General features: G+C 49.6%; 2 protein-coding genes across 8 annotated transcripts; one reads left to right on the plus strand and one right to left on the minus strand.

Moving 5' to 3' along the window:
- Window positions 1–914: 914 nt before the first annotated feature.
- On the plus strand, window positions 915–12525 carry LOC102944328 (protein-glutamine gamma-glutamyltransferase 5). Its single transcript, XM_037915346.1, is given in 16 exon segments — window positions 915–1149; window positions 3558–3673; window positions 4796–4924; window positions 5192–5277; window positions 5279–5376; window positions 6370–6477; window positions 6480–6507; window positions 7222–7325; window positions 7423–7496; window positions 7669–7717; window positions 7720–7821; window positions 8272–8505; window positions 8653–8700; window positions 8703–8812; window positions 11925–12058; window positions 12282–12525. Coding segments are annotated over 16 exon segments (1899 nt in total).
- A 5295-nt stretch (window positions 12526–17820) lies between these two features.
- On the minus strand, window positions 17821–27777 carry CCNDBP1 (cyclin D1 binding protein 1). Of its 7 annotated transcripts, XR_006285326.1 has the most exons (12): window positions 27366–27777; window positions 26765–26824; window positions 26118–26197; window positions 25360–25441; window positions 25090–25186; window positions 24638–24711; window positions 24238–24314; window positions 22692–22945; window positions 22235–22295; window positions 20167–21633; window positions 19558–19604; window positions 18147–18221 (listed from the first exon to the last, which is right to left on the minus strand). XR_006285326.1 is itself a non-coding variant. In XM_043526715.1 (11 exons), exons 1-11 carry the CDS (start codon window positions 27760–27762, stop codon window positions 18113–18115), a joined length of 1338 nt encoding a protein of 445 aa, XP_043382650.1. In that variant the 5' UTR covers window positions 27763–27777; the 3' UTR covers window positions 17821–18112. The 7 variants fall into 7 exon arrangements, 6 of the variants coding, with proteins under 6 accessions (XP_043382650.1, XP_037733206.1, XP_043382652.1 ...); XM_043526715.1 differs by lacking the exon at window positions 20167–21633 and having other exon boundaries at window positions 17821–18221; XM_037877278.2 differs by lacking the exon at window positions 20167–21633 and having other exon boundaries at window positions 17821–18221; window positions 26997–27435.
- Between the last annotated feature and the right edge of the window lie 85 nt (window positions 27778–27862).

Genomic DNA, 27862 nt, shown 5'->3' on the forward strand with positions numbered 1-27862 from the left:
TTGAGCTTAAACTGCCTGACTTTTGTCCAGGTAACTATCTCTGCAACACAGTAGGCGAGTAAGGAAGTAAGTCCAACTGGAGTCTGATTTAGAGACAGAACTGAATAGCCACACCATACTGATTACATCGCTCTGTATCACCTTACAGTCCCCGTTCCCTCCCCCCCGCCCCCAGCATTTTCATGTAGATGGTGAAAAGGAAGGGGGAAAACCCAGACTGAAGCAAGCCTGTGGGAGCTGACAGCTGGAAAGCCTCAGCAAGGAAGAGTTGTCACCCACTGGGATCACTCCAAAAGAAACAAGATCACCTCTAAGGTGACTCCTTCAACTCCACCCAGGGCCTATAGATGTGTCAATATCACACGATGATCAATGGTATCAAAGGCTGCTGAAAAATCTCACAGAATTAGTCAAGACATCCCCTCTCTGTCTATTGCCACGAGAAGACTGTCAGCTATGGAGACCAATGGTGTCTATCTAGCATGCATGGTCTGGCCTGGAACATGAGCAAACTGGAGGATGTCAGATGCTGTTCATGTTGGACTCCCTCAGTGATCTTTCCTAGGCAGGCAAGGCCACAGATGGGTAATAACTGGCAAGGACATCATAAGATACCTATGGGGGCCATACAGAGGAGAGATCACCTTGGCACAGTGGCAGTATGGCCTATCTTGGCCTTATCCCCAGGGTATACAAGTGCCTAGTGGTACAGGTAAACACCAGTTCTCCACATTTGAGTGTCCCCACCCCCTCTTTACACGCAAAGACATTGTTCTAATCAGGATTCTCTTGTTCTCCTATGGTTCTTAAAACACTATGAACTCCTATGGGGGTGAATAATAAAATGATTCCTTAATTATTCACAAAAGACATCAGGGCAAGGATATTAGATTCTGGAAAGCAATTGTAGGATTATGGAACGGAATGAGGCTGGTTCAATGGGACTGAAGAAACCCCACTTAGTCCTAGGGCTAGAAGTTGCATTCACAGACTTCCAATGCTACAGAAACAACCTGCAACCCTGGACAGCAGAGATCACCACTAAGCGCTTGGTGGTGAGGTGAGGGCAGCCATTCACCATCACTCTGCACTTCCAAGCCTGAGGATACCAGCCAGGAGCAGATACCATCCTCCTCATCACAGAGACTGGTAAAAGCTAGGACAGCCCCTGCAGAGACCAAGGAAGGGGAACCCTCCTAGCATAAGAAATAACCCCCGCTAAAGAACCCTGCCTGCCCTCCCGTGACTGAGAGGGACATGGAGAGTCCAGCCCAGTAGCTAGATGCTGACATCAGGAACTGGAACTAAGGCTGAGGCCAGGAGCATAGCTGAATTCAAGGCAGGAGGAGGGCTAGGAACAAGCAGGCTAAGGAGTAGTCACAGCTCAGCTGAGGATAAATACAGTGTGAGCAGCTGCTGGGCTTAAGAGCCCATCTGCTGACATTTCCAACCAATCAGGCAGTGTAACCACTCATGCAGCCTACTATAGGCCAGCTGCACTCATTAGGTTGCCTAGAGGTTTGCTCTGCTTCAGGCCAGATTCCTGACAAACACTGGGTCCGCCTGCCCCCTCCCCCATGTAATTTCAGTAGGTGCAAGGGGGTTCTGAATCCAACACAAGCATTCTGTCTTATTAGAATATGTTTAACCTTCCGTCTATCTGCCAAAGGGCCCTGACCTGACAGGTCATCCAGAACACAAGCTATATTCTCTTTGGTCAGGTCAGGCCTCAGGAGTAGCTGGAGGGCAGCCTGTGCATCAAACAGTCCCAGCTCCATGGAAATCACCTTGTCTGCTCCAGCCAGTGCAGTCATCGGGCAGTTTCTCCTGAAGATTCACATTGACTCTGGTACAGGTCACATCCCCTCCTACCAGTTGGGGGAGTTCATCCTGCTCTTTAATGCTTGGTGCCCAGGTATGTGGCTTGCCATTGGGTGGTTCTAACTTGTCTGTGCTGAGCCCAGGACAAACAAAAGGGATGTCTCTCCGCTGAGGTACTTCTCAGTGACTTCAGCCAGCATGGACCTTCCCACAGGGTTTCCTGATCCCCTGTACAGTCCATCCAGTCCCAAGAGCCCACATCTCTTCCGGATGCTAACCCCAGGGAACAGTGTTCTGTGTTTGTACAGTGCCAAGCACGCTGTCAATGCTACCACAATCAAACCACAACAAGCAATTAATCCCAGTCTGAGGGAGGCTCTGACCCCTCTGACACAGGCAGAGACACAGCTAATAAACACGTCACCTGAGAGAGTTTAAAACCTAGTAGTGAATGTTTTTCCCTTTGAATCTGTCTTTATTCTCCTGGGGAAGGAACACTGTGCTAGTGCGACACAAACAGCCCCTCAGGGCCTTTAGAGCTATCCCAATTGCTTCTCCCCATGAGCCTCTCAGTGTGAGAGGAGTGGACAGTTCAGTGCCCTGGGATCCACATCCATTGGACCTGCTCCTTAATGTGGTAAGGACACACTTTCATAGTGCAGTGACTCCAGCATGGGAATGGAAAGCTTACCATTCCCAGCTCCCCATTAATGCTACTGTCAGGGTGAGTTCTGAAGAGCTTTGATACTAAAGAACTCATGATCTATGGAAGCAGCATTGACAGAAAGAGAAAAGCCAGAAAGAAGGCAGTTTCTGTATTTTCACAGCTATGTTAAATGAAGGGGGGTGGATAGCTCCCTTTTATGGACACCCAGCCAGCCAGTTAGCTATAAAACCCCTGTTAGGAGCTGTCCTCTAACTGCTTTACCTGTAAAGGGTTAACAAGCCCACAGGTAAAAAGAAAGGAGTGGGCACCTGACCAAAAGAGCCAATGGGAGGACTATAACTTTTTAAAATTGGGGAAAAGAGCTTCCCTGTGTCTGTGTGTTGTTGTTCTCCAGGAAAGAGGGAGCAGTTATGCTGTAAGAAGCTTTAAGTCAAGTATGAAAAACCATCAATTCATACCTTGAACCTACTTATCTGAAATCCAAAATATATAAGTAGATCAGAAATGTCTAGAAAGATGCAATTAGGTTTTATTTTTTATTTTGTAAGGCTTGTGGACTCCTCTGTGCTAACCCCAGATGCTTTTGTTTTGTTTGTAACCTTTAAGCTGAACCCCAAGAGAGCTATCTGAATGCTTAATTTTTGTAACTGGGTTTTTTAAATCTAGCAAAAGCCTAAGTTCCAGATGTATTTTCTTTCTTTTTGTTTTTAATAAAATTTACCCTTTATTAAGAACAGGATTGGATTTTTGGTGTCCTAAGAGGTTTGTGCATGTGTTGTTTAATTAGCTGGAGGCAACAGCTAATTTCCTTTGTTTTCTTTCTCAGCTCTTCCCTGGAGGGGGGGGTGAAAGGGCTTGAGGGTACCCCACAGGAAGGAATTCCCAAGTGCGTGGTGGCAGCATCTACCCATCCAAGGTCAGAGAGAAGCTGTGACCTTGGGAGTTTAATACCAGCCTGGAGTGGCCAGTATTAATTTTTAAAATCCTTGCGGGCCCCCATCTTATGCACTCGAAGTGCCAGAGTGAAGGATCAGCCTTGATAACAGCGCTTTATGTTCCAATTTTTCAGCTGGCGATATGTATCTAGCAATTCCTGGAAGGCAGGAATATGTAATGAATGACTATGGCTTAATCTACCAGGGAAACAAGAACTGGATCCATCCCTATCCTTGGAACTATGGACAGGTAAACTGGGCCTTCCCAGCAGCCTCTTTGGGATGGAACCCATGTTCTTATCTGTTACAAGGACAAAACTTGTCGCCAGTTCCTCTTGCTAAATGAGGCTTGCTGCTCCAGCTCCTCACTTTGGGATCATTCGGCTCTGCCACTTGTGAGCACACATGCAGAGGCCCGGGGGTGGCCAGCTCTGGCTCCTGGAGTAATATGTGGCCTATAACTGCCCTTGTCTGTAATGCGGAGATTAGGTGCACAGAAGTTCCAGCGTACAATATTCCCTCTTGATCTGAGCAGCCCAGCCCTTATGCTGTGATCTGTTGCTCTGTGGGCAAAACCTCTGCATTACAGTTGAAGACTGCTGCAATAAGCTCCACTTTACACAAATTAGGTGTGGCACTTGGTCTTCCAGAAGATGCTAATGCAGCCCCTTTTGTCACTCAAAGGTTGGACATTTCACCTGTCCCAAGCATGGACTCCACTGCTATCTTTGGGGAAAAACAGGACCTTCTCAGAGCATATGCTGACAGAGCCAGATCCCTGGCCCCTCTTTTAGCTGCAATGGGGTGTGGCTGGAGCAGGGGGCAGTCTTTGTCTAGCAGAGCCATCTCTGTGGGGCATCATTTAAAGCAGGCTTTTTAAACTTGAAGTTAAACTGGGAGCCAAAATAGCGCCCCCAACCCTAGGACTGGGGGAGTGGAAGTGTGGCTTAGTCCCAAACAGAGTTCAGCTGTAACTGAGGATCTAGACCTCAGAAGAGTGAGAAGCTATGGGTCACTGTGCTGCAGGGGTGCTCATGCACTGCAGCAAGAAGGCTATGGGTCGCTGTGCTGCAGATACTCTGCATTTGAAGGGCTATAGAATTAAACATGCAGATGGAATTCTCACGGGAAAATTTTAGTTGAAAAAAACTACACCATGACCCTTCACATTTGTGCCACACAAAGCTCTTCCAGCTGCTGCTCTCTGGCTCAGGAAGCGAAGAAGCGTGTATGTGTATATGAAGGGCCAGGCATATTTAATACAGAACATGGGAAGCAGGTCTCTATAACGCCTGTTGTGTAAATGACTAGGTCACATTTCACAGGCAGGAAGGCCTGGTGCTAAGACGTGTCTCTTTCTTTCCTCTCTCAGTTTGAGGAGGACACTGTGGATATCTGTCTGAAGCTACTGGACAGGAGCTTAAACTTCCAGCGTGACCCAGTCAAAGAGTATTCCTTACGAAATAATCCCATATACCTCAGTAGGGTGGTGAGCACTATGGTAAGTGAAGGATTAATCATACTTACTTCCTTATCCATCACTGTACAGACACAGAACTCACAAAAGTCCTTTCTGCCACTCTAGTAGCGGCTACATGTCCCCTTCATGCCTTGCCAGGACAACTGTGTCATCCCCACAATGGGCTGTGGCTGCATCCAGGAGATGTTGTGATTCACCAAAAGATGCCCATGATGTGCCCCATCTATGCATGCCAAAGAGCTTTCTAGGCTGCAGTCTGCGGGTTCTGGTATCCCTGCTTCCTTCCAGATCAACAGCAATGTTGACAGCAGGGTTCTAGAAGGGAACTGGAGCGAAGATTACTCCAGCTGCATCTGCCCATCTGAGTTGAATGGCAGTTGTCATACTGAGACAGTGGGATGCTGCAGGAGGTCAACCAGTTAAATATGGGCAATGCTGGGTCTTTGCAGTTGTGATGTGCACATATAGGGCGAGTGGACACTGAAGGGTATGTACGTTCATGTTAACTCTGGGGATTAGCTCAGAAAGAATGAGAAACGAACATCCAACTATATAAAATGTGTTTATAACACAGCTCATTGCCACAATCCAAGGGAAGCAGGAGAGTCTGGGAGGTTGGGAATAAAACAGAGTTTCTCACCACTGAGCCATTCATTCACATCCAACCCACCTTGGCAAAGACTCATGTTCTTCACTGTCCTCTAACTGGTAATGTCAGCAAAGAGGCCAGGGACTAGATGGATGATGGAGATTGAACAGGCGTCTCCCCGGAGGAATCCAGGCACACGGCAAAAGGCTGTGAGCGAGCCTGCACTGCTGCTACCCAGGCTGGGGATAGACTGGGTTCCAGGTCTGTGAATCTCACATTGTATGAGGAGAAAAACCCTTACTTTCAACTCTTCAAATTCTCAGTAAAAGCCAGGAGAAGAAACTAGCACATGGCTTTGCAGACTGAGGGCTCTGCATGCCACATACAAGGCAGGCTCCATCAGATACAGGCTGACTTCAAAAATACTTGGTTTAGATGCTTCAGTCCTAGTAGCTGTGGCTGCTTTTTATGGCCACAGTCACCAGCTAACCACACGTACCCTAGAGAACAGACCTCGGAAATGCAACGAGCTGAAGGTAACTAAGGCACACAGCAGGTCTGACACAGCAGAGGGCTGTCACACCTGCACTAACCCCAACACGACAGTCTCCCTCTGGGAGAAGCAGCTCAGAGTTCACTGGAGAGGCAGCACTCGAACCCCATTACCACCCTAGATGGCAAGCTCCCAGAGAAGTTAGTTGATTCATACACAAACTGAAGAGAGATTTCAGGTCCACCTTCTCCTCAGTGCTGGCTGTTGTGACTCTCTCATTACAGGTAAAGCACAGAGATGGGGTCATGTCTATTCAGTCACAGGCTATGGGGTCCGGGGATCAGCACTAGCCCAGCAGCTGTAACTTTCCTCTCCCTTTCCCAGTGATGAGATGCCTGGGGATCCCAACCCGTTACGTTACCAACTTTGAGTCAGGCCACAAGAAAGACAGCAACCTGATTATTGACGAGTTCTATGATACCACAGGCAGGATCCTGGCTCTGACAGCAAGGACAGTGTGTGGTGAGATCGGCTCTGGCTGCGGGTCCCTGTATTCAGCTCTGGGATGGACAGGCTAGGCTACACCCTCCCAGGTAGCCCAGGAATGGAAGGGCCCCGCTTTCTTCCTCTGCTCCATCCCTCTGGCCCCCTAGGATAACTGCAACTCAGAAGGACACTTCAGGGCTGCAGAAAAGTCTTTCAGAACAACAACAATGAATGCTGTTGCAATCGAAGCCTGGGAGAAGCAACCCCTCCCCCACACACACAGCAAGAGGTTGGGGGGGACAATATGGGATCATCTTCACTGGCATTGCAGCACCTGCCTCACTCCCTTCCCTCAGCTTGGGCACTTTGCAACTGAATTTAACTGACCTGAATGTTGCAAGGTGACAAGGAGCTGCCCAGTTGACACAGCAGCAGGGGCGCTGGAACAATTTGTATAGTGGGAGTGCTAAGAGCCACTGCAACAATCTGTAAATCCTGTAAATGATGGAAACCATTCCAGCAGCTAAGGACAGCAGCATGGACCTTCCTGGCTCCCACATGCAGCTTGGTAACATGGCCGCTTTCAGCTCCCACGTGCAGCACAATGGCTCCCCAGGGCCTCACCCTAGCGCAGTGACTCACATGTGCCACACCCTAGTGGGGCAGTTCCTCCAGCTCCCAAGGGCCTCATACAGCAATCACATAAAAATTATCTGCAAAGCAAATCCTTGTCTCTATTTCCTCCTGTAGGAACTTCCATGTCTGGAATGAGGGCTGGATGGCACAAAGGAACCTGCCCCCAGGATACTCAGGGTGGCAGGTACTGGATGCAACTCCTCAGGAAACTAGCAATGGTAAAGGCTAGTCTCCTCTCTGTCTGGTCCTTATGCACAGGCGCTTCAGCTCTGCAAGAGCCTGGCTCACTTTGCTAACTTCGCTTCCTCTCTGTAGGGATGTATTGCTGTGGTCCTGCCTCTGTCATAGCCATCAGAGAAGGGGATCTGAACCTCTGTTATGATCATAGAATATGAGGGTTGGAAGGGACCTCAGGAGGTCATCTAGTCCAACCCCCCTGCTCAAAGCAGGACCAATCCCCAATTTTTGCCCCAGATCCCTAAATGGCCCCCTCAAGGATTGAACTCTCAACCCTGGGTTTCACAGGCCAATGCTCAAACCACTGAGCTATCCCTCCCCCACTGTATGTTCTCCATGGTGAAAGCCGACTGCATTGCCTGGCTTGTCTATGGAGCAAGGAAGGAAATCTTCACCGGGACACGCACTCTATTGGGAACCACATCAGTACCAAGAGCACTGGGAGCGACGAGTGCGAGGCTATCACCAAAGCTATAAGTACAAGGAAGGTACAGAAACACCCAGCCCAGGCTGCTCTTCCAGCACTAGCCACAGCACAAGGACAGGCTTGCACAGTGGTATAATACAACAAATCAATTTGCAAACTGAGCTGGGAAGGCATCTATATCTCACTTAGCTGGCAGAAAATGTCAGCTGTAGGGAAAGGAGATCTGAGGCCTTAGAGGTTGTTCAACCTAGACTGGGCCTCAGCCTCTTTTCCTTTGTTACGGATGGTTGGACATTTTTCCAGCCCAGCTCTGCTGAGTTTATGGAGAGCAAAGTACCAGCGCTGTTTCTCTCTTCAAACCAGCTCCCAGGAGGAAAGGCGGGTGTATGTGAAGGCCCGTGCCCAGGCACAGCACAAACCAATGAGAAGTCCTAGCACAGCAGGGCCCAACAGGCTCCTGCCAGGAGCCCTGAGATTCTCACCGGCTCCACCCACCCCAGGAGAGAACCATAACCAGGAGCCACGGAAAGTGGCACAAACCTATCTGAAATTTAAAATCACTGAGTCCCCTGAAATTGGTCAGGACATCAAGTTGATCCTGCTAGCTTGTAACCTGGCTTTTGAGTATAAGAATGTAAAGCTGAGTGTGAGTATCCAGTCCATGCTGCACAATAGCACCCCCCTGCCTCCCTTCTGGCAGGACACACTGTACATCACTTTCCATCCCAAAGAAGGTAATTTTCACTGCTGCTCCAATCTTGGTGCAGGGCCCATAGGGACACTGCATGGGCTCAGGAAGTCAGCCCACCAGGCACTAGGGAGCATCAGTGGAGCCCAGAGTGCCTGGCCTACAGCTCTGTGAATATCTGTTCTGTTTGTAGAGAAGATCATTCCATGGACGATCTCATACCCCTACTATAGGAACCATCTGCCCTAGACAAGCTGGTTCAGGTCACTGCAATGGGGGAGGAGAACACCACCTGGGAGAAGCTGCTCGTGAAAAAGATCACCACCCTGGCTTATCCTGCTATCCTCATTAATGTATGGCAGTCTTGTGTAGTTAATTGTTTCCCCTAGGGGCTGAAAGCCAGGGCCACGCAGGGTTGGGAAGGAAAGGGAAGCAGGGAGAACTTCTCCTTTAGAAAGGAAGCTCTGTCTCTGGAGCTCTTGCAGGGAACAGAGAACCCCCACCAAATGCTGCTCTTCCAGAAGACAGGAAAGACCGTCTGCTGCCCACTGTGGATTAGGCAGAGCCTTCATCCATCTAGCCTGACGGAGAGAGTCTATCATTACTAGCACGCCCACTGTACATGTTTACTGCCTCCAGAAGAGAGGGGAGCAGCAATGTCCACATTTTATCATTTAGGAACTGGGACTTGTCCCCAGACAGTTGGCAGTCCGTGGGTAACTGGGGTTAGAGTTGGGAAGTTCCTGGCACCCACCCATGGATGACATCTCTCTCTGACTCAAAAAGAGTCTGAAATACCTCATCTGACTATTCCTATCCATCTGCTGCTATTACTGCTGATCCAATCACAAGCCCACCTGGTTGTGCCCACTGTACAGAAATGGGTGAGCAGCTGCTGACTTCAGCTAGATGAATGGCACTGCAAGCTCAGCACAGCCAGCCATCAGTGCTCTAGAGACAGGACAACACTGGTTACGTCTACACTGCAAATAAACCCCTTGGTCTGGCCTGTGCCAGCTGACTCAGGTTTGGGCTAACGTGCTATTTAATTACACCGTAGACTGTTAGGTTCAGGCTGGAGCCTGACCTCCGGGACTCTCCCCCAACACAGGGTCCTAGAGCTCAGGTTCCAGCCTAAGCCCTAACACCTACACTGCAATTAAACAGCCCCTTAGCCCAAGCCTCGCAGGCCCTAACCAGTCAGGATGGCTACGGTGTTTAACTGCAGTGTAGACATACCCACTGACAAGCCACTAGCCCTATTGGCTCATCTGCCTTTAGTAAATGGGGACCTCCAGTGGCCAGCATGTGAATAGCAAATAGCACAGCATATAGAGAATTTTTAATACATTATTTTCATTTGTAACTTCATTATTTTTCCATTGGTGAAATGGTATGGGGTATGTATACAAAACAAAAAAAACCCTGTAGCTGTAAGTCTCACAGCCCAGCTCTGCAGATTTGGGCTCACGCCATAGTACTAAAAATAGCCACGTGACATTCCAGTTCAGGCTCTGAAACCCAGGGAGAGAGGTGGGTTTCAGAACATGAACCAGAATGTTTACACAGTTATTTTTAGTGTCACAGTATGAGCCCGACAAGCCCAAGTCTGCACACTTGGCCTCTGAGGGTATGTCTACACAGCAACTGCACACCCACAGTTGGCCCGTGCTAGCTGACTCAGGCTAGGGTTGCAGGGCTGTTCCATTGCTCTGTAGACTTCCGGGCTCAGGCTAGAGCCAGGCTCTAGGGCCCTGTGGAGTGGGAGGGTCCCAGAGCTCAGGCTCCAGCCCAAGCCCAGAAGCCTACATAGCAATGAAACAGCTCTGTAGCCCAAGCCCTGCTACCCCAAGCCAGCGGGCATGGACCAGCCGCAGGTTTTTCTTTGCTGCGTAGACATACCTTGAGACTCACTGCTCACTTGTTGTGTAGACATACCCTTAATGTCCACTGAAAGACTCTCTTGGTTTCTTTGGACAGGATTTGCATACCCTCCAACAGCTGAGACACAGAAGGGGGTAGTTAAGCTTCAGTTCATGCTCCCCTGAAGCTGGCCACAGCCCTGTGCAGCATGGGAAGAAGTTTTTAGTGGCTCTAGGCGGAATAGAGAATGATAAGCTGGAGGCAGCTGCTTAGGTTATAGGAACAGGGCTGAGGCAGTCATGAATGTTAAAAGAAGCTGCATTTCCGACTCCTCTGCATTAGTCCCAGCTAACAAATACTGCAATAGTGGGGGGAGGCTGGCACTGGAGCACAGCATCTGTCCCCACTGCAAGCTGGGTCACATCAGAGCAAAGATCTATACAGAGCATATGGTGGGGATGAAGATCTGACACATTTTTAGATGCACCCAGGAAAGTACCTCAGAAAGCAAGAGGAAGAATGGTCTAGGAATTAGGACACCAGCCCGAGACTTAAAGACCCAACCTCAATTCCCTGCTCTGCCACAGACTTCTGCCTCAGAATCTACAGCCTTGAGTTAGTTGCCCTGCCCCTCAAAGGGAGTTAGACAGATGTCTCCACTCAGGATTCACAGCTAAGCACCCTCTCCTGGAGTTAGTCACCTAAGCCAGGTCAGCCCTTCCTGCAAAAAACAAACCAAAAAAAGACAGGTACTGATGGTGCCTGCCCCCGCCCCCTTATGCCAAATAGCCCAGGAGTTAGAGCACTGACCTGGGATGTCGGAGACCTGGATTTCAGTGTGCAGCTGCAGGATCCATACAGCATCCCCTGGCTTGCTGCGCACTAGCACTGTGAGACAAGCCCTAACATAGACAGACATCAGTTGCAGCTGAAGAGTGTGAAACTGACCTCACTTTGTATGAGCCACTCATTTGGAGCAGGAAAAGCCAGATCCTGAGAGAGAAGGGAAATTTCTGCAGTTGCTCATAGTGACTACCAGGGGACAGATATACCCCATCACTGTAGCATTGCTCAGCCTGGCCCCTCCCAGCACTTACACCCCTTATAAGATGGTTACATGGCCCTATGGTTACAAGGCTTACCCTGAACAAGCCGCGAAACAAGTTGGGAACCCCTGCCCTAGATGGAATATGTGGCTTGGAAATGACTTCTCAACTCTTATTCCACTTGGGCCAGGTCAGCATTCATTCCCCTCTGATGACTTCAGAGGCTTGTATTAGAGCTGGTGCGCTGTCCAGTTCCTAGTGGGACAAGTGTCCACACGGCATTTTATACCAATTGATGATCTCAGCAGGGAGGCCAGGGCTGAAAGGGAAATAGAGACTGAACTCCCTTCTGTTCCCTGTCAGGAGAGCCCCACCAGCCATGGGATGGTCATGCAGGCAGAGGGTGGTATGGGAGAAGTTTGCTCTGCGCTCTGTATGTTGTTGCTCGGCTGGATGAAGGACCATTGCACCAAATCACATTTAAGGCAATAATCCCCTAAGCACCTGCCCTTCGCTTTTACAACCATATGAAGTGCATTCTGGCCTCTCTCTTCAGGTCTTGACGCCGGTTGTGGAGAAGCAGCCATTTGCTCTCCAAGTGGTAATTGCCAATCCCCTCTATGAGCCGGTGGCAGACTGTGTCCTTACTGTGGAAGGCGGCGGCCTGCTCAAAGAACAGCTCAGCACTGAGTAAGTAATCGGTATTTTCTTCTGCATGGCTGCTCAGAGAGATGGGTCACAGGATCTCTGGGGTCTATTCCCCCACCACGTGTGCCTAGCTCTTATCATTGGGAATTCAGTCCCCAATGAGGGGAGGAAATAGAGCTGCTGAGTTATCAGTGGAGAGAGGGTCAAATCTGGTGGGAACACTGGCTTCCAGGAAAGCTGGGGAAACAGCAGAGTAGGAGGCAAGAATAGCAGACAGCAAGGGGAGCGGAGGGCAGGGCTGGGAAGAGCAGGTATTTTACGTGAAGTCACCATTATTTCCGCTATTTAGCATGGGAGCCCTCAGACCCCAAGAAAGGACCAGCATCACTTTCCAAATCATCCCCTTCAAGAGCAGCCAAAGGCAGCTCCAAGTAAACTTCAAGAGCAACAAGTTCAGGGATATCAAAGGGTACAAGACTCTCATGGTGGCACCCACCAGTAGATTTTAACAACTCCATGATCATAGCTGTGCAGCCTGAAATGAAATTCACAGAGAAGGAGCGCAAACTCCCCACACAGTGTAATGCAACAGCAGGAAGTATCCGAATCAGGAGAATGACCTTTCACCACAGTAGCTACTGGAGCACAAGGAAAGTGCTAAGGTTGAGTCCACGTCCATGCAAGGCTCCTGCTAGGTAGTACATTAGTGCAGCAGCTCCTAAGCTCCTGTGGGTGCCCGGTCCTGTACCCCAGTGGCTGTTTAAGGCCAGATGAGCTGGGACAGCAGAACCTGCTGCTACAGTCCATTCTTTTGAATTAACAACAAAATACTGCAATCCTATCAGTCTCCATTGCCAGCTTGGTTATAACACAAATAGACTCCTATCAGAGGAGCCTGCTTCTTCCAAGTCCTGGCTCAGGGTGCTAGGCAGTAGGAGCTACTGCATGGCAAGCCTGGCACTGCACAGCCCTGTGGGTAACTACATCTTGATGCAACATTTGAGTGCTCTTGAAGCTGGGGTCTGTTCTTATTCAGACTCCATGATTATGGAGAACCTGGAGCAAATGGGAGGTACAAGGGCAGAAAGGGGCACACTGAACAGCTCTGGATCCAGGATCAACTTCCTGCCCAAGGAACTGACTTACTCTTTGTGGCACTAGTAACTTACAGGAGAAGTTTTGTCAGGTTGAACCAGCCACTGACTTTCCCAACCACCATTGTCCTACAATTGGCTAAGAGCTGTAAAGCACTTGTGGGGTCCTTAGATGGAAAGTGCCAGAGTCTTATTATTAAAACTTAAACCATCATCTGATGGCAACATCACAGCACCAAAAGTCCCTTGATTCTCACTTGTTGCCTTCCCCCACACCAGCCTTTAAATATGCTGGGGTCACCAATAAAATGTGGAGATGTAATTAATCGAGTTGCGGGGACTTAACTCAGGTCCTCCAAGAATAGCCTCCTCACCCCGTTCACTTCCCCTTTCCCCCTAAATTAAATCAACTACGCTCACATACTCTCTCTCTGCACTCTCCCTACCTCCTCACTAAGTCTCTGCCTCCCAGTCACACTCCTCTCACTCATTCTCTCTCCGCACACTCCTTCTCTCCAGATGTGGATGGGCTCCCAGGGATGATGCTCTCCCTTATCCCAGGCTTGCAAGGCAGGGGTAGAATACTGTTGGAATAAGGTGACCATTTACTAACAAAAGCCAGGATACCCTCCCCCCCACACTCTGACTCTGATCTGTACAGGCTGCTCGGGGTTTGTGTCCCCCACCCTATGTTCTAGCTCCTCTCCCCATCTCTGTTCTCTTCCCTGGGCTTTATTTCTGTCCTCTCCACTCCTCGCTTTTGCTGCATGGAACGAGGAAGCGAACTGAGACCAGCATGGGTGACAGAGAGGTGCCTGGTGGACACAATAAGAGTTTAGTTCTGAGACATAGACTAGGGCACAGTGAGACAGGACCTTGAAGGCTCTGTTAATAGGAGCAACTGAAAGAGTTACAATATCCAGTCACTTCAGAGACCTGCATCCTGGTACTATAATTGAGATGCACTCACATCTTTCCTCCCCTTCCTGTCCACTTCATCACATAGGATTGTTGAATTGGTGCCTTCAAAGGCTGCTTTCTAATAACATGAGAGAACTGAGAGACAACAGTCAAGCTCTGCTGGAATCATTCCACTGTGGTCCTGCTCCATCTGCCTGATTACACTATTAAAGAGAAAAGGAGGACAGTAAGAGACTGAGTTCATCTTGTGTAGCAGGTTCTCAGGAAAGAGATGCTTGAGAGCGCCTTCAGAAAATGAGAGAACTTGGGACTGCCAGCACCAGCAAGACTGCTCCTTGCACTGTTCCTCCTGCCCTTGAAGAACCAGCTCCTCTACTCTTTGCCTGCATCCAATGTCAGAGTTCCCTGCTGCTGGGATAGGATGTCCACCTGTCTGTGGAAGTGTCTAACAGGACTGGTGGAAAGAAGGCTGTGCATCTGCTGCTGAGGTCCCTGTCCCTGCAGTACAGAGGCATGGCCATTACCCAGCTCTGGAAGGAGAAGCTTCATTTCCTTCTCAAAGATAACCAAGGTAAAGTCTGTACCACATGCAACCACAATGCAGTCTGACCCGACAGGCACAGACACTCCAGCTCCAGAAAACCACTTCCAGCCCCTACCTTCCACTTGGAGAGAAGTATGTTTAGTTTCCAAATGTGTGAAGAGTTGACCGAATAACCAAGTGTCGCCAACTTGATTTACTGTTAGTGGGGGCCACATGGGGACCCTATCCCTATTACTGGGGTGCAAATTCAAAGCCTAGCTGGGACTATGTAGCTATTAAAAAGATGGGGCACGGGTAGTCTTGAGCACTACAATCCCAGCAGAATTATCCAGGCTGAGACTAGACTGAACTCATCACCATTTGTTCCAGCCTGGGTGCCTGATGCACAGTCCAAGAGGGCACCGGGAGAAGGTCATCTGCTGAGGCTGACAGCATGCTGAAGGACGAAGCCTCCCCCAGTACGTACTTTGGACGGGAGGAGATCAGCATTTGCAAAGCCCAGGTCACTACTGAAGTAAAAAGAGGGATCAGTCACTTTGTTACTGCAGCAGTGAGAACACAGTGACCTCTATAGCCACAAGCAGGACAAGTTTTGTTGGGCTGAGTGGCTCAGAGATGATCTTTTCCACTATGGAACTAAACTAATAGACCATCGGGTGTGGGTTGGGAGATAACAGGCTAGGCTGCATTGCCACGTACAGCCCCTCCTCCCCCGCCGCCCCCAAACTGTCCCAGCTCACTTGTTGGACCGGACAACCACAATGGTTCTTTCTGGCCTTAGAATCAACGGCACAGGACTTCAGAGATCCCTAAAGCACATCATAAACCCTGCACTCCAGTCTAGAGCACAAGGGATACAATAGGAGCTCACAAGCAGGCGGTGCAGATTGGCAGAAGTGAGAGGTCAAGAGGCTCACCTTAGAAGATGGACAGCCACCAGTGGCTCCCAGATAGCCTGTTCTAACCTCCTCAACCCCTAGAAGCTTCTCAGTTATTCTTTCTTACCTCCAGAACACTTACTTCTCTTCACCGCTCCCAGAGTGCAGTGCATTACCAGCCAACCATAGCACAGATCAGCCTCCTAGCCCCCTGGTGGAGTGTGTGATGGCAGTCACAGACAGGGCTCATTTATAGAGACAGGAGGTATGGCTAAGGGCAAACTGACTCTCCCTGAGCCGAGCAACTTATTCTGCAATAGGCATGACCCAGAGCTAGAGCCAACTGCACTGAAGACAGGCTGCATTTATTATTTCTTTATAGCCCCCAAGGGTGAAGAGGCTACAAGGCTGGCATTACTCGCAAAGCAGGGTGGGGAAGACCAGCAGAAGCCACTATAGCTGAAAGTCCATCATCTGTTTTTTTACTAAGAATTGATGCCTTGGATTCCACTAATATCACAGGAAAGAGAAAAACCAAGGAAGAAAAATTGCAACAAATGTTTAATACAGAAAGACAAACTCCACACATGGCATTTGGGAAAAGCCTCAGCCCGCTGACAGAGCAGTGGAAGAGGAACCACATAATGGTAACACTAAAGCATCACCGGGGGCATGGAGATGAAACAGATACACATCAACAAAACATGGAGGAGATATTTACTGCATTAAGCTGTGCATGTTCTCCCTGAGGAACGGGAAGGAGCTGTTTTTCAGCATGGGACAGGGAGCAAGTTCCAGCTGCTTGGTCAACTGAGTTAACTGTTTGTTCAGCCAAGGCTTGTAAGTAATGCTGACAGGGACATTTCAAGCCATCGCTCAGAGGCGTGTGTGTGTGCGCGTATGCGAGAGAGCAATGCCCAGCAGTATAGCAAATCCCCCCTGCTTCTCTGCTGGGGTAAGAGACTACCTACTTCCTTCGTTTGCAGAAAGCTCTCATCCCTTGAAGTGCAAGAGGCTCTCTCCCCCACATGGCTGGGTATTAAGTTGTCTCACACAGTGCTACACTCATTGGGGTGTAGTTTAACTACATACCCACATGTACGAGACACAGTGGTCTTAGCTCTATTGGTGGCAGTTCCCTTGGCCCAGCTGCCAGATTTTCCAGCTCTTCAGGGGCCCCTGTAACCAGTTTCATCCCAAGTTCAACCGAAGGAGAGGGATACAGAGGAAGAAAGCAAAACATGGCTGAGCGCTTTATAAGTGTCCATGTCTTTATTGGGCTGATTTGCTCTTGTAAGAGGTCTTCACACAGCCCCAGGCAGCTCAGAAAACCATAGGACCCTCCTAGAGCATGAGGTGCAGTCATTCTCCTCTTGCTCTTTTTCCAGAAGGTTTTTACTAAACATCTATCGCTGGCTTTGCAGATAATCCCCAAATATGAATGGGGGATCCCAAGGAGTGGGGGACAGGTTACAGGTACATCCTTTGAGAGTTTTCACTCCCTTTGCCTTAGCTTCCCCCAGTACTTCCCCAATGCTACGGTATCAGACCTTTGACCCTTTCTTCTGACTCCATATTTGGTGCCTGTCAGATGCATCTCCAGCCCCTGAGAACTATGAACAAAGCAAATAATTGCATTGCCTTCTCTTGCGTAGCAGACTGGGCTCTGTACAGCCCGGCAGCATGCTGCGCTTACCATCCCTTCACCCCACCCAGACAGGGCCCAGAAGACTCACCGTGCATCTTGACTGCAGTCAGAATCTGAAGGGCTACAGAAGCATCAGCACTGTGGCTGCTAGATCCCAGCGTACAGCAGGTGCTACTATCCTGAGCCCTGGTCCCAAGGTGGGTTCTCTCCAGGGAGGGGAGTTTATGCTGGATGGTGGAGCTGCACAGGAGTCAGCAACATTCACTCTAATTAAAGTCACATTTAAGCCATGTTAAATGTTGTCTTATTACATTCTCAGCCTAATGCCCACCTAGCCCAACATCCCCTGAGTCCAGGCAAAACCATCCCAACTAGGCACTGATTTCTCACTATACTATGCCCATCCCCGTGGCATCAGGGTGCCTCAGCTATCAAGGAGAAAAGAGTATCAGCCTGGCATTTTAAGGGGAAGATGCTGCATCTCCCTAGAACTGCACTCTGGTGCCCACAGAGTTGTTGAACTAGCAGATAAGAGTTTCCACTGCATCCTCACTGGAAGGGAGCAAATTCCTTTATTTCTTTCCCATAATTCAGAGGGAAGTGAGGGCATCACTCCATACATTCTCAGGCTGCCAGGAGAAAGTGTACCCTTCATGGGTCCAGTCCAGCCTCATGAAGGTAGCAAAACCCTTCCCCCTCCACAAAACAAAGCCACCATGTGAACCTAGTGACATTTTATTGCCCTTTCTGCCCTATAGGGCAGCCCTAGAGCCAAGTCAAAGGGGACAAGGCATATTCACAACAACAAGATGCAGCTTCTCATTGTCCCAGGAAACAAATCAAGGGTGGCAGTTGCCAGAGGAGACCAGCAAGTCACACTTTGCATTTGCAAAGTTCTTCCAGATTGGAAAAGCTCTTCCCTCAAACGTCAACCCCATCATTCTCCCCGTGTTCAGGGAATGACCAGACGCACCAGAAAGGCAGCTGTTAGAGACCCCAACTGCAGAAGCATTAAAGTTCACTCTGTGTGAAGTCCTTAATTTTGTCCATGTTGTGATCTACTGCACCAGTGAGAAACTGAACCCAGCCTTCCTCCGATGGGGGACACACATGGCTTGCCCTGCAGGAAAGGGAGAGGCATTAGAATGACTGAGGTACTGTATATTTAGGTACCTCCAAACTACAGAGTGCCAATTACCACAGGACCATGTCACAAAGAGCTAGACTACTACAGGGTTATAAAGGAAAGGTCTCTGCAGCCTCAGAGTACCCTTGTCAGGGCGGGAGTTATCTGTACCTCCTGCCTACCCCCAGCAGGGAGTGGTCTCTGGACAACACCCTAGATACACAACCACCCTTTGCCTCACCAGTCTGGCAGGTTTAGGTTGGACATTAGGAAAAACTTCCTAACTATCAGGGTGGTTAAGCACTAGAATAAATTGCTTAGAGAGGTTGTGGAATCTCTATCATTGGAGATTTTTAAGAGCAGGTTAGACAAACACCTGCCAGGGATGGTCTAGATAACACTTAGTCCTGCCATGAGTGCAGGGACTGGACTAGATGACCTCTCGAGGTCCCTTCCAGTTCTATGATTCTTTGCTGCATGCTGGTCTGTGTGTGTGTGGCGGCAGGAGAAAGTAAGGGAGACAAATCTGTCATCTCTACCCTCGCCATGTCCACTCCTCACTAATTCCCAGCAATTTCTGTAACCACCTGCCCATCCAGTGCCCTGCATCCCCACCCCCTACAGGGAGGGGTCTCTGCCACCCTTTGTATCCACAGTTCAAGAAGGATGTTGATAAATTGGGCAAGGTTCAGAGAAAAGCCAAGAAAATGACTAAAGGATTAGAAAACGTGCCTCATACTGACTGAGCTCCTTGAGTGTTTTTAGTTTACCAAACAGAAGGTAAACGGGTGACTTGATTAGTCTATAAGCACCTACATGGGGAGCAAATATTTAATAAGGGGCTCTTCAGTCTAGTAAAGGTATAACATGAGCCAATGGTTGGATGTTGAAGCCAGACAAACTCAGTCTTGAAATATGGTGTAAGTTTTTAACAGTGGGGATAATTAACCATTGGAACAATTTATCCAGGGCTGTGGTGGAGTCTCCATCCCGGTTGATTTTTGTTTTAAGGATATGGTCTAGTTCAAAAGGAATTATCGTGGGGCAGGTCTCTGGCCAGTGTTACACAGGACATCAAACTAGATGATCACAATGGCCCCTTCTGGTCCTCGACTCTATGAAACCCCCATATCCTCTCTCCCCACAGCCATCACTCCCTTTGGGGCAATCAGGGTAATTCCCAAAGGTTCACATTGGCTCTCCACAAGCCTTCTGAGGAGACCAGGCTGGTCACGTCTGGCACAGCTTCTCTAACATCAAGAGGGCAACCTCTCGCCCCCTCCCCTCCAGAAACACTCTGAGCTCAGGAAGGCCCACAGGCCATACTCACTTTGTAATTTCTAGGACTTTCTTTAATACAGAGGCCAGTTTGGCAGCCTAAAAGGAAGCAAAAAGGGAAAACGATTGAGCCAATGTGGCAAGCACGGTCCCAGCACTGCTGTGGGGAGTCGAGGACACATGCAGGAATCCTCTATCATAGGAGGCATCCTAGCATAGCCGGGGGGAGGAAGAGAACTCTATACCCAGCAAGCGAGGTGACCACCTAAAGCTGTTGTGGGGAGCTACCCCCAGCCTAGTGCTGCCATGGAGGAGGAGCTATTCCCGACCACAGAGGCAGCTCTGGGTCTCTGCTCCCTTGGGCAGTGGCACCCAGACACCTCTAGGGGTCACACAGCTATGACAAGATGGCAGTACAGTACAGACCCGTTTACACATGGATGTCAGGAGTCAAGCTGTCACGACCGCGTGTTAACAGACCGCGGGTTAAGAGAGCCATGCTGAAAAAAGTGTCTATGATTCACTTAGAAAAAAAAGCCGTTATTTTCTGCTTCTTATGAAGTCTGTCATTCGCCACAGATGAATGATTTTGATATTTTCCGCATTTTGCTCCTCCATAAATCTTACAACAGCACTAAGGGCTTCTGTGGGCAAAACTGACCTTTTCAACGACATCCTCGCCATCACTTTCGCGGTCCGACATAGCCTCGCAGCCTGTTAATATTTCTTCCTCAGACAGAAGTTCTGAAGTCGGGCAATCTTCATCCATCTCCAGCCATTCGGTAATGATTTCCAGTGACGTATCCAAACTAAAATCTTGTCATTTGAAAGAGAAGTTTACCTTTATCCTCTTTTGTCTGCGTGCGTGTTTGTAGGACATTGTCTTCCGAAAATCCTTCAGAGTCTGGCTCTGAATCAGTGCCACTGCTGGAGTTTTCCAAGTCTGAGCCGTCTTTGACAGAAAAGGCATCACCAAGAGCCTTCATCCAGCAATTTTCAATGGACTTTTGTTTTACTCCGTCCCAAGTTTAACTAAATAAATAATTTCCTTCATGTTTAACTGTTTCAGGAATTCAGAAATGCCTGAAAACGTGCATGACACGATCGCCGAAATCAGCTCCCGTCAATAATTGTTTTTAAAAATACTGAATAATGCCCTGGTCTAAAGATTGAATTTTTGAAGTTGTGTCGAATGGTAGGTATAGCACTCGAATTTTTCCATCACTCGATACCAGTGATTTGGCCGGAGGATGGGCTAGACAACTGTCAAGTAGCAAAAGTGCTTTGGCTTCGAGTTTCTTCGACTGCAGATGCCTACGAACAGCTGGCACAAAGCTGTTGTGGAACCAGTCGTCGAAAATGAGTCTCATCATCCAAGCATTTTCGCTGTTAGCATATATTACTGGCAGTTTGGCTCTACTGAGGTGATTAAAGCAGCGAGAGTTATGAACGCGGCCAACTAGAAGAGGGGCAAGCTTATGGCTGCCTGTCTTATTACTACAAAAAAAAAAAGTCACATGATCTTATCTTTTTAAATCCAGCTGTTTTCTGTCTCGTAATTAAAGGCTAAAGTCTTATCTGGTAGCAGTTTTGCAAATAAAGCTGTTTCATCACAATTATAAAGTTGTTCGTCGTGGTAGTCTTCATTTTGTAAAACAGATTTTAACTTGGTAGGAAACGTGTTCGCAGCTAATTCATCGGCTGATCAGCTCTCTCCAGAAATCAATACCTGCGCTATGCCATGATGCTTTTTAAAACAACTTATATACTGCTTGCTGGCTTGGAATGATTCATCCCCCGTTAAATTTCCAAATTTTTTTGCTTGGGCTTGAAGATTCGGCCCACTGAGTGGCGTTCCTTTCAGCCTTTCCTGAGCAAACCCTGTGCACACGGCTGTGTCTACTGTGGGTTTTGCTGAACATCGCACACGTTTTCGCCTTAGCCCCGCGGCAGAATCGATATGTTGTACAAAGCCGTTCAGTTTAGATTCTTTTTTTAGCCATCCTCGGAGTAGATTCGGCCATCCCAATAGCTTTTGAAACCTTGGCCTGGGTTTCTCCGCTATTTACTCGATCTGTTGCAGCTAGCTTTTCTTCTACAGTGTAGGAACGCTGACGCTTTCTCTCTGCTATTATATTAGGCCTACGGTTAAAATTTTCTAATGTAGTGTGTATGTATATAACTACTATATATATATTATATCTCTCTAGCGTGACAATGACTAAGCGTGCGTGATACGTCTTTACCAATATCGGTAAAGACATACAATATGTTTCCACTCCGCACTTCCTGTCGATTTTTATGTCAGTGAGTTAGTGAGCAAATCTGTAGTGCTACATATCGGGTTCTGCGTGTTAACGAGACTCACGTGTTAAATAGGTAGCACTGGGAAGCATGGCGCTACCGTGCGTTAAGCAGATTTGTGCGTAAACAGGTCTGTACTGTATCAGCACAGACCATGTACCCTCTCCATGTACTCTCTTCTTCCTGGTGGGCTCAAGACCCTGCGAGAGAAGGAAGAGAACCGCACGGAGAAGCTTACTCTGGAAGCCAAGTGGGCGTGACCCAACAAAAAACAGGCAGTCTTCAAACTCAACAACTTGCCACTGGGCCGGGGCCGATTACCAACTGCCCTTAGAAACACTAGCTCCCACTTTTATTTTCTCTGTTCCCTGCAGGAACCAGGCTGATGCCCTTTGCTCATGAGCTGGGGAGTGGTAGGTACTTACATTGAGTCGCACAGACAGCTGGTTCATGGGCGGATACATGCTTAGTGCCAGCTCATCAACACTAGGGCACAAGACAGAGGTTTCAGTATAAGAGAGGGAGCTGAGCAGTCAGCCCAACCAATGGATGGGCAAAGGCTATGCCTCCCACCAAACACGTTAACTGTGGGAGCGAGTCAGGCTCTGAACAGCTCAGCAGGAAACCAACATCAGCTGTATCTAACAAATACGTCTCTTTTCTGTCCCAATCCTCGTGACCACCCATCCCCCATCACAACTATCCCTGGCCTAGTCACAGCAACTCTCTTACAGACTATTCCAGGGCCCCACTCTCACAAAGGCCCCACTCCCATCATGAGTGCAGAGGGAAACCCTTGCATAATGCAGTTCCCTGACCTAGCCGGCCTACAAGGACTGCCCTAGCACAGGTAACATTGAAAGGGGAAAGAGACTGACTCACCTCGGGCTGATCTCATTGGTGATGTCTGCAAGATCATCTAGCTGAGCCACTTGTTCTGGGGTGTCTGCTTTGCCATGAAGCTTCACTGCACCCAAGAGCTTCTTCAGGCAGGCTTTGGAGGCCTTCATCAGCCCCATGCAGGGACTAAGTAGCTTCCGGTCAGCCTCAGACCAGTACGTGTCCCTATTGCCCCGAGAGCCCAACTCCTCATCCTCCATGATGTCACTGTAGGGGTCCTGATCTTCCCTCTGAGCCTGAGAACACATATATTGGAAAGCAAGAGCCCACCACCTGTCCCCATAGTGCCCCTGAGGAAAGAGGCGAGTACTAGCTAGAGCCTGCTTAAGTAGTTTGCAGGGCAATGTCTTCAGGATTGGAGTTGGACACCTGAGACCTTTTCTCCTTTGGGAATTAGCTTAAAAATCAACCCCTCAGGCACACCAGGCCACTGATCAGCAACAGCCTAGCAGGCAGTCCCCGCTCCAACCCTACACCAGCAAACTAAGCCATGCAAAGACAAAATAAGGAACTGGCTTCACAGAAGCCACATATTAAGTAGTGGAACTAGGCTGAGGTTTGGACACTCAACAAGATCCACGCATTGCATGACGCTGTTTTGGGTCAGAATCAAGATATAGGAGCTATGACAACCTGGATAAATATCACGGATTTACAGGATCTGTGCTACGCCCCAGTTTTTAAACAGTCCCTTATAGGTATTCCTTCAGAATGCCAGACCCTTAGGGGTAGGCCACACAGCCTCAACACTCCTGAGACTGAGCCTCTGGGCTCCAACTTCCAGTTTCACAATGTGAGCTCTGCCCAGCAAGTTCCACTGCAACAGACTCCTGTCCAAAGACTTTTTATCCCCTTCAAAGATCCATGCACTATGCAAGTATTTGCAGTGACACCAGACAACCTTTTCAAGACACAGTACGGCTTTTAGTCAATTGAAACACAGCATCAGGAAGTCCTTAGATTACATAAAGCAGCAAAAGTGAACACAGTCCACACTGGACAAAGCTCTCTATAGGAACCATCTTGGTTTCCTTTTTCTCTCTCTCTCTTTGTGCGAGTCCCAGATGAGAGGTCTTATACCCCTCACAAGCAAGTTCTTATCCTAGTCTCCTGTCACTTCTGTCTTCCTCCTGCAAACCATGCTGAGTTTACATATTACCGCTGGTGGGGTTTCCCATAGATAGGTGTCAATTGTTCAGCCCTTGGGGTTCCCATTATCCTTCCAGACCCTCCACTGATATGGGTCTGTTACAGCCAGTCTTTAAAACCTAGTCATACCACGCCAGACACTTAGGTGATACACACATCTACTTTGCTTCAGGAGCAGTTTAACCCTTTGTCACACTGGGTAACAATCAATAACCAAGAAAGTCATTGCCATGCATATCAGTCATAAAAATATTTCAGAGAATTCCCAATTCATCACAGTAGAAAACCACAGTTCTGTTTCATTACAGCATCACTGCAGGACCCCCCACCCCCCCAACAGTTGGCTCCGTCCCCAGCAAAAATAAAGGGACTTCCTCACCTGCTCCATCTCCTCCACCGCATCCCTGACCACACCCAGATAGGCGGCCATGGCTGACAGGACTGCTGCATGGTTATCTGCACACAGAAGTCAAAGAGAGAAGGATGAAAGGCGACTGTACGGATGTTACCAGCTACCCAGCATCCACCATACTCCTCTAGGTCACTGGATCAGTCACCGCCACAGAACTCCAGGGTCACCATGCAGGTGACCCCACCTGGCTCCTGAGCATGTAATGGCTCTAGGAATGGCATCATTTCTGCTGTAGGAGCTAGGCTCCAAGATACCAGCTGCAGTGTTCCCCTTTAGTAGGTTCAGGGACTGTCGATTTCTGAAGCCCATATCCCCCACTCCGGTTGGGAGTGCAGAGCTCTGCACTCCTTGCATCCATGTCGCTCACCTTGTGGCAGATGGGAAATCTGCTCACATGCCTCCCATATGCTACCAGTTGATATAAGCTGCTCCTGAGACAAACTGAAAAAGAAGAGAGAGTCCCTCAGGATGCTGGGACCTATAAACATTGACAAGGGGATACCCTGCACTTAGCAAGAGGCAGGAAATATGGAGCTCCAAGAATCAGGCCAAGAATCTGTGCTGAGAACAACCTACTCCAAATTGCACAAGTTACCCAGCAACACAAATATTCCCCCCACCTCCTTCACAAGAGTCCTACCTCTCCCAGGCCTCCCCTCCCTGCCACATGCAGAGCTACATTCAACCCTCTGTGCAGGGGGTCGTATTTACAGTTGGTTTCTGTTTTGGGATGACAAGGCATGCACAGGGCTTTCATTTTCTTTCCCCATCTACTTAACCTATCAGCATTTAATGGGGGTACTGCTCGATCAGTATTACCTCTGCAGTGGAGTACTGAGAATCACGTCTGTGAGCTGGATCATTCCTTCCACTACCTCGGCAGTGGCATCTCGCACCATCTTCCGCAGAGTGGTACCTAGATGAGATTGAGCAAGGAATGATGCAGCCTGACACTATCACGGTGAAAGCCAGCCCCTCTCCAAACACAGACAAGGTCAAACAGGTAGGTGCTCCTACTCTCTCTCACTCACACACCCACCCCTTCTGAGGGGAAGGAGAATTGGCACAAACCTGCTCTCGCTGCCTCACCTTGGCCCTTGGGAAGCCAGTAATACACTGTGGCAGCTGCTAGGACAGCATTCTGGACACCTTCACTCAGCTTCTGACAGTCCTGAGAACAGTGGACAAAAAGAATCAGGAATGAAAGGGGTGACACTGCAATCCCATTAAAATGCACCAGCTCCATCTGAAGGCAGATCACTTTCTTACACACTGTTGTTCTCAGCTAGGGACTCTGTCAAGTGGAGAGGAGTGGCAAAAAGCCAGCTGGGGGTAACGTGGGAAGAAGGTGAAGGACCACAGTCCAACACACTTAGAATTATTTTGAAACGTAACAACAGAGTAAGGCCGTGTCTGGTGCTCAGCTGTCTAATGCCACACCATGCTCTACGCATCAGATACCATTCTCTCCACCCCAAGGCATTCGCATATTGGTAAACTGGTACTGTCAATCTGGGGGGGTGGGGGGGGGAGAAGAAGAGCTCGTACTATTATCTTGAACTATGTGGCTCTTTTCCCATAACCACTTGGGTTGAAACCTTCCACAGCCAATGAGCTGTTCCCTCAGCTCTGACAATTCTCTATGCAACAAGACTGGGAAGCCATGTGCCATTCTAAAGAAGAGCAAAAGGGTGCAGTTACATCCCACAAACGTCAATGAGAAGAACCATTTGTTTTATTTTTTAACCCAAACTAACTTTGTCCTAGTTCAAGGGAGCAAGACGCAGAAAGGGATTGCAATGTGGGAGAAACCTTGAGATTTTCCTTGACGTGGGGCATGCACTCACCTCTGCAGAAGGCAGCGGAGGCCGCGAGAATGCCAGACTCAACTTCGTAGCTTCCTGGGATGTCGCTTTGAACGTCTGACCTAAGGAACAATTCAATGGAGTCAGGACATTAGGCACTGTCTCAGTCAAAGGGGGCAATACCAGCCCCTTTTCCTCCATCTGCCCCATCTGTTAGATAAAGCCGACATCAGTTCCCAGTTAGGAAACTCAGCTTAAGGAAAGAGATGGCAGCAATTCAGAGGAACACAAACTGTTGAACTGATCAGACGAAGGTCCATCTAGCCCAATGTCATGTCTCCAGCGGGACCAGCTGCTTGACAGGAAGGGGCAAGAAACTCTAAAATGTTTGTAAGGATACTTATGAAATTGAAGAATTAAAGTTAGTTTAACGTTAGTTAAGAAAATAATATATTTCCTAGTAAGGAGGAAAATGACCTACCCAGCAAACGAATGAAGACTGTGAAAATAGTGAGTTATGAGACCAGACTGTATAATGGGGAAAATATCGTTCAGCAAGCAACGAATACAGCGCAGAACTCGACGCTCTGCATTTGGTTCCAGAGCTCCAGGTTCGAGCCCAGCCCCTGGCATCTGTGCCCGCTACAGAGCCCTCCCCTCGGCGCCAGCCCGCCCAGGCGGGCCCTTACCTAGCGTGTCCCAGAAGCGCTGCTGCTCGAAGGTCTCGCTGCTCTCCCGCGACTCCCCTTCTGCAAAGACACCAGCGCAGCAGCTCAGAAGGGGCCGCGCCGCCCCGCCCGCCCGCCGGCCTCCCGGACCACGGCGCCCCGCCCCGCCCCGCCGCGCCGCGCCGCGGGTCCCCCGGCGCCGCCAGGCCCGGCCCAGAGGCTCCCCGCCCGCCGCCCCTGAGCGCGGCCGCACCTCGGATCCGGGCCAGCGCCGTCCGCAGCGCTTCGCGGAGGTGCCGCAGCGGCGCCGGCCCCGCAGCCCCAGGCTCGCGCTCCATCCGCTCCGTCGCACGCACTCCCCGCGGCGCCCGCTCGAGCGATCTGCGCATGCTCACGAGCCGCGCCGGAAGGCGCCGACCTCACTCGCCGGCCGCTCCCAGGGGCGCGCGGCGCAGCGTTAAAAGGGCCGCACGGGGACGGAACCCGAGGGCGCAAAAGTTGGCAAAAATGGAGCGAGAACGGAAGCAGGCGGCGGTTAAAGGCGCTCGAGCCCGCACCCCATTCAGTTCCGGCCTCGCACGGACCCCGATCAGTGTGGCACCGGAACGACTTCCGCTCTCACCCGGAACCAATTCGAGAGGTGTTTGAGCCGTTTCCGCGCCTGCCAAGCCTGTGATTTCTTGGACTTGCTTGTTGCTCCTGGTTTGGGTCTCCTGCTTTAAGGGGCTTCCAAAGGCGGGGCTACGTCTTCTAATTTCCTGCCCGAGAGCCTGATTGGCTCCTGCTTGCACAATCCCGCTAACCAAAGAAAGGATCTGGAGGAGACTGACAGTCCCCAGGGCCAATGGGGAGAGACCAACGCTCCACGTTCCGGCCAATGAGGGACGGGATTCAGGGCACCGAGATCCCGGGAAGGGGAGTACCGACTCGTCCTCCACGCGCTTTGTTTCCGCACAGCCCATAGTGAAGTGGGAGGTCATGGGGGTCACGCTCCCCGGGGCGGGGGGGGATGGGTCCATCGTGAGCCTGGGGGAGCGGACCCCTTAGAGTGAAACACCTTGCGCCAGGGCCAGCACTGGACCCATTAGGCAAGACTTGCTGGTCCCTGCAAGGAGGCAC

This window comes from Chelonia mydas, chromosome 13 (genome assembly GCF_015237465.2).
Source record: "Chelonia mydas isolate rCheMyd1 chromosome 13, rCheMyd1.pri.v2, whole genome shotgun sequence".
NCBI lineage: Eukaryota > Metazoa > Chordata > Testudines > Cheloniidae > Chelonia > Chelonia mydas.

Excerpts from the sequence above, each read along its gene's own strand:
- CCNDBP1 (XM_043526715.1), bottom strand. The coding sequence starts at position 27,762 with ATGGACCCATCCCCCCCCGCCCCGGGGAGCGTGACCCCCATGACCTCC. Across the intron at positions 25,442-26,117 it reads CTCCGCTGCCTTCTGCAGAG|GACTGTCAGAAGCTGAGTGA; the intron begins GTGAGTGCATGC and ends CACTGTTCTCAG. Across the intron at positions 18,222-19,557 it reads AAAGTCCTAGAAATTACAAA|GGCAAGCCATGTGTGTCCCC; the intron begins GTGAGTATGGCC and ends CCTTTCCTGCAG.